Raw genomic sequence first — 10,331 nt, forward strand, 5'->3', positions numbered from 1 at the left:
GTCTGTCAGCCCTACCTCAAGTTGCTAACACCCCAAGCCCACCTGTCAGCGCTCGCCGCGCGTCCGCACGCGCATGCTCGCACTCGGATCTGTTCTCGGTCGTTGATCTGAGATCTGATGGCCGAGAGAGCCTGATACCCCTTCGCGTGGTAAAATTGTTAAAGAGACCCCCGGCTTGTTTGAAATCAACCCGCCGTCCCTAGTTTTCGCGTGCAGGCCCCTATAATCTTGCAGATTGAACCCTTGACTTTTGTTTAATCACAGAATTGGACCTAATTTTGTATTTTAAACTTCAAAACTTGTTTATTTCATATCTTTTACATATGAACTCCAAATTGAGTGATTCGAATTGAAAAATGTTCATAGAATTATTCTCTATTAAAATAAATTAGGATCATTCCCTGTCTATGCATTCTAATTTTGTGCCTAGGCTATAGGTTATTTCATGTAATAATTTATTTACTTAATAAGATAAATAAAAAGGAAACCCTAAAGGTGATTAGATGTTTTACCTTGTGAGACTAATATTGTGTAAGGTATGAATCTACCACTCGTGTAATTTTGTGTCTTATTAAATTAAGTGGAATCTAATTATGTAGTCCATGGAGATAGATAACACTTAGAGAATAACGAACTACTAAATGTGTTAGTTCACCCTATAACCTAAACTCCCTTTTGAGTTTATACTATTACTTTTGACATGTGTTCAATTGTTTGTACATGATTGGTGTGTTGTTCATTTGTCATTATCCAAATGTATTGAATGCATGATCGCTTTATTTAGACGACAAGCAGCCTGTGGTCCTGCATTACTTTATTGAAATCTAAGGATTGACTAGTCTGTATTTACTTTATCCTTGTTACCTTTTTGGGTTATCATGGTCAGCTTTATGCTATTGCTTTAACTTAATCAACAAACATGATGTGAATATTTATGATACGATGATGTTATCCCGATGTTGATCTTGTGATACTCTAGGGGACTCAGGCTGTTTCCTGAGTACCTCTCCATAAGGACCTATTCGTTGAGTGACCACCCGGGATAACAGTGCAACCATGAGGGTGGAATGGGATGCCCTTAGCTGAATAATTAGATGAACCTGGGGTGTAGTTGGCTTTGCTGGAGGGCCATAAATGGGGGCCGATGCATGGTGCTCGCTCTGCTAAGGGTGGGTGCAGAGTTTCATTCGATTTGGTTTTGTTAGTCAGCCACCTTAGGGAGGTGTATTGTGTTTGTACGACTGGCAAAACCTAATGAGCAGCTATGCACCAGGGGAGTCTTTGTAAAGGCTACGTAGTGAAACCTTGCCGACTCACCTTGGTAGTGTTTGAGGGTTTGATCGACCCGAGGCAAAAAGGGATCACGACTCGTGGGTAAAGTGTGCAACCTATACAGAGTGTTAGAAACTGGTATATCAGCCAAGCTCACGGTTAAGAACATTGGATACTCTTATGATGATAGTTAATGATGATGGTTAAAATTATGATTTCTGGTATTTCCTCTTGGAGGAAGTACTTTTGGGTAATAACTAGGTTTATTACTAAATTTGGCTCTACTATCGGTAATAAATATTTGACCAACTAGAAGCAACTGCTTGACCTTAACTCCACATACAGCTAGCCCACTTTAGCCAAACATGACATTTGCTGAGTACGTTGATGTGTTCTCACCCTTACTTTAAAAACCACCCCCACTCCAGGTTGTCCCCACTGTATTCAGTGCTCAGGAGGAGATGCAGGCAACATGGAGGATTTTGAGGAGTTCCAGGACTACGACGAGTTCTAGTTATGTTATTGGCAAACCCCCAGTCAGCTGCCTGTGAAGGCCTTATCTGCTACGTTTCATATTCCGCACTTTGATAATATTAAATGACTATGTTATGTTAAAGACTTTGTGGATGTCTTGGAGATCTTGATGTAATAAAGTACTCTTTCCGCTATTTACTATGAGCAATGTGTGATGATGTCCAATTATGTAATCGTTGTGTACGGGAGTTTCTGATTCTGGCACGTATATGGTTCACATTCAGTTTGCCTTTTAAAACCGGGTGTAACATGCAGTCACGACTGCTGCGATGCTCCCGTCTTGGGGCGCCGCTCGTCGACGTTGCCTCAGGCCACCGCTTGTGCCTCGTGTCATCGTTAACATCTCGTGCCACAGGAAGCCATTTTCGATGTTCGGCCATACCGGTAGCCGCCGCTCGCGCCTCAAGCAGTTGCAGCCACCACCAGGCCTCAAAACCCTAATTCCTAGATGTTTGGGCTACTTTTATAGACGCCCTGGCCCGGTCCGACTCAACCAGATGGCAACGTCTGGCATGAGCTTTCTGTAGTTATTGGAAGCCCAGAGCTTATCTCTACTACTTATTAAGGCTGTAAGGGTAGCCTGCCATTTTCTGTTCTGCCTTTTTTCATTTCCTGTTTTGCCCTCATCCCTGTCCGGCAGTAAAAAATGAAATCTGTAAGAATTGTGAATCGAACTCAAGACCTGTTGCTAGATTAGAGACAACATATCCACCACACCACGTCTTATTTTGTTGTTATAGTAGAAGATATGAGAGTTATTAAAAGTAAGGTATGGTTGATGCCACACTAAGCCATAATAGCTCCTCCGCCGCCGCTGTTTGGCAAACCATCATATTCTGTGACGTGGGACGTCGAGCAACTCCTGACTTGGGGCACTCCGGTCCCATGTGACAAAATCCCCCATTCCCATTCATCCATTCCTATCGTGCAAGCCATCACACACTCCGGACGTTGGGCCCACATTGCAGACTACAGGCGCCCACGTGACAGCCACCCTTAGTTTTGCACACACCGGACCCACGTCTGCTCGCGCAAAAAGTTGCCTCAATTTGACACTGGCAGGAGCATTTCACCATGATTGCTTTCTCGGAAGAAGGAAGGCTTATAAGCCGGTAGAAGCTATGTTGGCTGTCCGGTATGGTCATAAAAATGTGCAAGTCGTGACGACGACATAGGTCGTGTGGGCTGTGTTTCTTTGGTGCGGCCCAAGTAGCTGCCAGGAGGCTGCACGCTTCTTACCCTGACCTAGCTTGGCTTTAGGGTCAGTCTCCCTTGCTTTCTCTGCCCAGCGAGCCCTCGTCCTCTAGCTCTTCCTGCTAGTGCCGTCTCTGTCCCATGCTCTCTTGTTCATCGTCGATTTCAGCCATCTCAGGAGCACCCGCTCACTCCCAGACGCCCGCGCAAAGGAATCCCCCACGATCTCCCTCCAAACTGCCCACTCCCTCCACGATCGCCCCCTCTAGCTCATGATCCCTCCGCCCGCCCTCACCCCCCTCCTGCCACACCCACGGGCACAACAAGCCAACAACCCACACTCGGCCTCGCTACCCCGATCCGTCGCCATAAATCCGCTACCTCCTCCTCGAGTCCTACTTGATCGCCCCATGCTCGACTGGTCGACCGGACGGAAGGGCAGCCCCGACTGTGACCACTGCGCGATGTGCGACGAGTGAGGGCGGTGGCGGGGGTTGTGACCAACGACGGAGAGCCACACAAAGAAGCCCGTCGGCGATGTTTTCCTCAAGGTTCGCTCGCTCATTCCTTCCTTCCTTGTGCTATTGGCGTGTGATCCTAGCTAGCGCTCTCTTGATTTCATCCTTATCCACGTGAATCCTGGATCACACTGCATGCAGATCGGATTACTAGAAGGCCATACCAGCTGCTCACATTCACTGGTGCACGGTGTGGGAGCTGAGAGCTCCGTTCCTATGGCCGGGCCCCACCTCTCTTGGGCCCTTGTGCAGATACGCAGAGGTAGTGTCCCCTAATTTATTTGTCATGTCCCCTAATTTGTTTGTCAGAGCTACTTGAGGATGTCAATGAGGTATGGTTCCGCTAGTTCATCAGTATTCAGTAATTACAAGTCATTATGAGTTAACATGCTTCCTCCTGCTAAGCTAGCTAAATGTGGTTATCAGGTCTCAATAAGTATCCATTTAAAAGTATAAATTGTTATAGCCATACATGCAAGTCTTTATTTTGGAAATAACCAAAGGTTCTGAACCTGCATTGTGCTAACTCGTCAATCATTCCTAAAATGTGATTACTTTTTTTCATTCAGAGTTCGGTTGGACAAATTAAGATGGATTGAGATCTTAGTTGTTAAGGTAGAAGCAAAAGCACCACCACTGAATCCTATACTTTAAACAGTGATAGCAGCAGTTGCAGTCTTCGATATCTTAGTGTGTTACTTGGTGATAGCAGCAGTTGCGATCTCCAATATTCTAGGGCATGTGTGCCTCCCTCTTCTAAATAGGTTGTTGGTTTCTTGGATGAATATGTTGCTGCATAGGGTTAGGCCTGAAAGGAGAAACATAATAGGATTGGTTTTTGTAGCTCTCCTCCCCTCATCTCTCCATGGGATTGGAATATATATAACTTTGTGAGTTTATATGGAAAGCAATAGATATTGTTTATTTCCTCTCTTCTCTTCTCTCCTCTCCTCTCTATGCCATATTACTGCTTTTAAACTAAGGCGACACTGCTAGAGGCACTATCATATGTCAAGTTCATATATTAAGAATTTGAACTCTAGCCTATTGATGATGATAATTGTTCATTGTCTGAAATTCTTCTATTTGACCTCTATATATGTCTGAAATTCCTAAACAACATTATGTCCATGTTTGTGTGTTAATATTTTTTGGTCATTATGTCATGAGTTTGTGTTAATAATCTGAATACTAAAGCATGTGGTAGGCACCATTATGTCTAAAATTTCTATACACATTGCTTATGATTGTTTGAGGATTACACCTGTCTTGAGTTTTTATATTAATAATCTGAATAGTAAGGTTCGTTGTACCTTGTAACACTTGAGTTTAGTTGTTGGCTCTGAACTCTGAAAAAATATTTTTTTACCAAATACAACATCAGATGTAATTTTACTACTGTGATTAAGTTGTATCACATATTCACAGTAGTATTATTGTGTTCTTCAAGCAAGTCAATTACAGTGATCTTTTAGTCATGAATTTACAGTAGTCTATGAAAGATCATTCTTGAATTTTTGCCTTTAAATTGTCTTGTTAAATCTTGTATAATACACTACTAGGTGAGTGCTCGTGCGTCACAGACCCGAGTTTCTCTTCAATGTCATCCCGGACGGCTCGTGGATGTCGTGCTCCATCTCATAACAGTATAATACACATTTGTATATATAAGTTATCGAGCTATTATATGATCCAGTTGCAACGCACGGTCACTGAGTATATATATATATATATATATATATATATATATATATATATATATATATATATATATATATATATATATATATATATATATATATATATATATATATATATATACGGCGGCACTAAAATGCACCTGGGTGCATTTTAGTTTATGGATGCACAGACCCAAGACTTCATGTCCCCGTCGCCGCCTCGCGCACAGATCCAAGACTCCCTGCCCCCCGCCGCCGCCTCGCGCCTCCCTGTCACGCGCCACCCTATCCCCCGCAGCCGCCGATCGCATCCCTGTCACCGCGCCGTCGCCGTCTCCTCCTTCCTCCGATCCTCTAACCCTAGATCCATGACCCCACCGTCGCTGCCGCGCCTTGAATCGCCTCGATGCTCAACCCCGCATTAGGTGTGATTGCAACTGCTGTATAATTCTACGCAAATATCTGTTAAAAAATGTAAACAAAATGATTGCAACTGCTGGTGTGTTGTAATTGCAACTGCTGGTGTGTTGTAATTGCAACTGCTGGTGTGGTGTGGATGCAACTGCTGAGTTACTCTGATGTGATTGCAAGTACTGAATAACTCTGGGAAATTTTGTTAAAAAAATATGATTGCAACTGTTGGTCTGGTGTAATTGCAACTGCTGATCTGGTGTGATTGCAACTTCTATATAACTATGTCCAAAATCTGTTAAACAAATAATGATTGCAACTGCTGTCTGGTGTAATTGCAACTGCTGGTCTGGTGTGATTGCAACTTCTATGTAATTATATCCAAAAATCTGTTAAACAAACAATGATTGCAACTGCTGTCTGGTGTAATTGCAACTGCTGATCTGGTGTGATTGCAACTGCTATATAACTATGTCCAAAAATCTGTTAAACAAATAATGATTGCAACTGCTGTCTGGTGTAATTGCAACTGCTGGTCTGGTGTGATTGCAACCTCTATATAACTATGTCCAAAAATCTGTTAAAACAAACAATGATTGCAACTGTTGTCTGGTAATTGCAACTGCTGGTCTGGTGTGATTGCAACTTCTATATAACTATGTCCAAAAATTTGTTAAACAAAACAATGATTGCAACTGTTGTCTGGTATAATTGCAACTGCTGGTCTGGTGTGATTGCAACTTATTTGAAGAGGTTGAGCCGTTCGCGGAGGAGCCGTTCACGGAGAAAGAGGGGCGGGGGCGAGGAAGTAAAAAAGTTCTGTCAGGAGCGTGCGGGAGGGACGAAGACGGCCTGGGTGGGGCGGTTGGCTCGGACCTGGCGCGTAATTCGGCCTGGGTGCATTCTCTATATTGAATGCACCCAGGTGTAATATATAAAAACAGTATATATATATATATATATATATATATATATATATATATATATATATATATATATATATATATATATATCGGCGTTGTTTGTCACTCTAGCTAAAACTTCACATACTCGGTAATAATCGATTATTACTGGAAGATCATTCAGTAATTATCGGTTATTACTAAAGATCGTTTAATAATAATCAGTTATTGCTGATTGGGTGAAGCATCACCTAAGGTGACAGAGATAGCATATTTGGATGACTGACCTAGCTGTGGGTCCGACCAACTGACGGAGTTCACCCGTGGCAGACTCGGTACCCTGCACACGCCTTCCACCGGCTTGAGCCACCTGTTTGCACGATTTCAACCATTCAATAAAACTAATATGAGTCATTTCGTGCTTTGTTTAGCCATTCTAGAACTGATGTTAGTTACCTCGATTTTTGTTTAGCCATTGCTGAATTCTTGTTCAACCATTTCTAGTTTTGTTCAGTCATTCTTATTTTATCAGCCATTTCAAAAAAATTCTTTTGGTCAAAAAAATCTTTCGGTCATTCTCGCGATAGTGAGTGTGAGATAAATATGTCAATTGTGATCTAGTTTTAGCTTTCATCGTGAACACAATGCTGAAATTAATTTTCAATTTCCGCACTCGGTTTAGGGGAATTAAATTTTTAAGCGGATAGCGAATCATACATGCATGTTGACCCAGTAGAACTTGATGAGCGTTTTGTGTGTGTGTGTGTTGATCATAGTATGATAAATATGTAGCACGATACACGCAACATAGCCGGCAATTTCTAGAAAGATTATAAGAAAACGCTTGACGAGGTTCGGTGCATCTAACATGTACAATAGTCACCTTAGGTGTAGAGTTTGGCAGGGCAGTTCAGCTATATCTGCCATCTTTCTCCATCAGATTCGTCTGGGCAAACCGATCAGCTACTATTATCCACCATTACGTATAATAATAATAATAACATAAACCTCCCTGTTTCTTCCTGGTCCTTGCTGTATGTAACACGCAGCCACCAATTCATTTCCCCTTCCAAGTCATTCTAAGCCATCCCAGAAGAAGAATACATATGGTTCCATGCATATATAGCCTTTTATTGGCACAACAAAGTGCAGTTGCATTGCATGACTACCATCGTCGGTGATGGCACCGCAGACGGCAACGCGGGTCGCCTCCGGCCGGCTCGTGTTCGGCGCGCCAACAACAACAGATGGCAAGCTGCAGGTAAAAGGTGGAAGCAGGCTGAGTGTGAGGAGCCTTGACAATAATGGCAGGCGTGTTGCGGTGGAAGCCGTCAACGGCGCTGCCAGGCCGAACGGCGCAGCGGCGGTGGCCGACGTCCGCCGGCAAGTGCCCGCGCCGCCGCCACCGGAAGGCGACGGCGACGGCGTCGCCTTCCGGCTGGGTAAGTTTGCGGAAGGGAGGCTCGTGTACAGGCAGCAGTTTGTGGTCAGATCCTACGAGATCGGGCCTGACCGAACTGCCACCATGGAGACCCTCATGAACCTCCTGCAGGTGCGTGCGGAAACAGTCTTCTGTGAATCCATGCATGCATGGTTTACTTATGCCATGCATCGATCTCACTTTCTGGCATGGTCGTCTCTGGTATCGATCTGTGCAGGAGACGGCACTGAACCATGTGATGTGCTCTGGGCTCGCCGGAGACGGTTTCGGCGCCACACGGCAGATGAGTCTCAGGAAGCTCATTTGGGTCGTCACAAGAATCAACATCCAGGTCGACGAGTACAGCAGATGGTACGGTATTGGTATCTGACTGACTACGTACTGCATGCATGTGCATCATCAGTCGTGTTTCGTTATATTCACTGTGTTTCACACCATCACATGCCGCTCCTCCTTGCTTGAACAACGACGACAGGGGAGATGTCGTGGAGATAGACACCTGGGTCGCGTCGTCAGGGAAGAACGGCATGCGCAGGGACTGGATCATCCGCGACCGCAACACCAAGAACATGATCGCAAGAGCCACAAGGTAATACCCAACTCTCTATCTCTCCCAGTACATACGTTGCAGGGCTGCATGATCGGGGAAGTAATGCAAGTGATCGATGTGTTTCTGTGCAGCAACTGGGTGATGATGAACAGGGAGACCCGGAGGCTGTCGAAAATCCCCGACGAGGTCAGGCAGGAGGTGCTCCCCTTCTACCTGGACAGGAGCATCATCGCCGCCGCCACTGGCGGCGGCCGCAAGATCGAGAAGCTCACCGACTCGACGGCGGAGCACATACGATCAGGGCTAGCAGTAAGGAGGAGCAGACCAGAACACCTCTCGTCCCGTCTGGTTGGACCGCTCTCAACTGAAAAACTTGTTCCCCCCTTCAGCCCAGGTGGAGTGACATGGACGTCAACCAGCACGTGAACAACGTCAAGTACATCGGTTGGATCCTCGAGAGCGTGCCGCTGGACGTGCTGGAGGATTACCACCTGACGAGCATCACGCTAGACTACCGCCGGGAGTGCCGTCAGTCGCAGCTGCTCGAGTCGCTCACCAGCATGACGACCTCGTCGTCGGCGCCGGCCGAGCCGCCGCTGACGTCGAGCCTGTGCGGCTCTGACCTGTACAGCACACACCTGATACGGCAGCAGGATGACAGGGCCGAGATTGTCAGGGCTTGTGCCGAATGGCGTCGCAAGGAGCATCCACGGTCGATTGAACAGCTCTGACAAGCGGTTGGGTATATACTCTGTTTTGTATTTGCTTGTTTTTGTTTTAAGATTTGTGTGTCTTCATTTGTGCTTTATGCTTTACTTGATTGGAAAACAGTAGACAAAGAATTGGGGAAAAAACACTTGGATATTTTGATGTATAGAATGGAGCAGTCCATTACCATCTCATTCTTTTTTTATATTTTTGGAAAGGAATTAATGAGTTGCTCCATCGCCAACTCATTACTTGTAAGCTAATAATTAGTATTAACATGAAAAATAAAATCATTCTACTAAATTTGAGAAACAAACTCATGATGCATTACTCCATCTATAATAGATGGATTCTCTAAACCAAACGGTCCTTTAGTAATTGGGGAAAAACATTTGTTTGTGGAGCATATTAGTGTTGTAGTTCAGTTTTGTTAAGGTTACCTATATATTTATGCTTAAGTCCCGATAGAAGTCTTAAAGAAAATAGAATACCGAAGGTCTAGATTCTTTTGGCAAATTAAACAATAAAAAAAAACGAATACATGCTACTTAGCCACCAAAAGAAAAAACGGGTCTAGAGATACAAACTATAAATGTCTCTTCAACGAATGGCTTTTTTCAAGTTCATAATGAACTAACCAGGGGTTTGGCAAGAGCTAGCTTTTAAGAATCAAATATATGTTAAAAGATAAAACTCTTTCACAAGTTCGTAAGAAGGCAGGTGCCGTGATACTCACTTTTAGATGAGTGCGTTAAAAGTCTTTTAAGTCGCATGGATGCATTTCTCGTATATTAGCATAGTGAGTTATATTGACTCTAGAGACTTCTCCTATAAGCATGAGGCTTGCGGCTATAATAAAACTTCCATGCATGCTCAGTGACAAAATCTTTTTCTTGAGTCGATGCCTCAAAAATGTCCATTGATCATACACCATAACTCATTGTATATGACACTCTGTGTGCAGTGGATGTTTGTCTATCCTCAAACTCCTGTGGGTCGTGGTTCTTTGCTTAGGTAATTGATGTTCCCATTTGTCTCAACTAGCAAGTTAGAGATACCTCCATATTTCAGGAATATTAGATCCACTACCGGAATCCGGATCTTTGCCGAGTGCTCGGCGCT

The 10,331-nt window shown here is 44.2% G+C and overlaps 1 protein-coding gene across 1 annotated transcript; it reads left to right on the forward strand.

Annotated features, from left to right (window-relative positions):
- Positions 1-7,581: 7,581 nt before the first annotated feature.
- On the forward strand, positions 7,582-9,375 carry LOC100284647 (uncharacterized). The gene is made up of 5 exons (NM_001366701.1): positions 7,582-8,062; positions 8,169-8,302; positions 8,427-8,540; positions 8,633-8,810; positions 8,891-9,375. Exons 1-5 carry the CDS (start codon positions 7,691-7,693, stop codon positions 9,230-9,232), a joined length of 1,140 nt encoding a protein of 379 aa, NP_001353630.1. The 5' UTR covers positions 7,582-7,690; the 3' UTR covers positions 9,233-9,375.
- Positions 9,376-10,331: the final 956 nt, after the last annotated feature.

Source organism: Zea mays, chromosome 2 (genome assembly GCF_902167145.1).
Source record: "Zea mays cultivar B73 chromosome 2, Zm-B73-REFERENCE-NAM-5.0, whole genome shotgun sequence".
NCBI lineage: Eukaryota > Viridiplantae > Streptophyta > Magnoliopsida > Poales > Poaceae > Zea > Zea mays.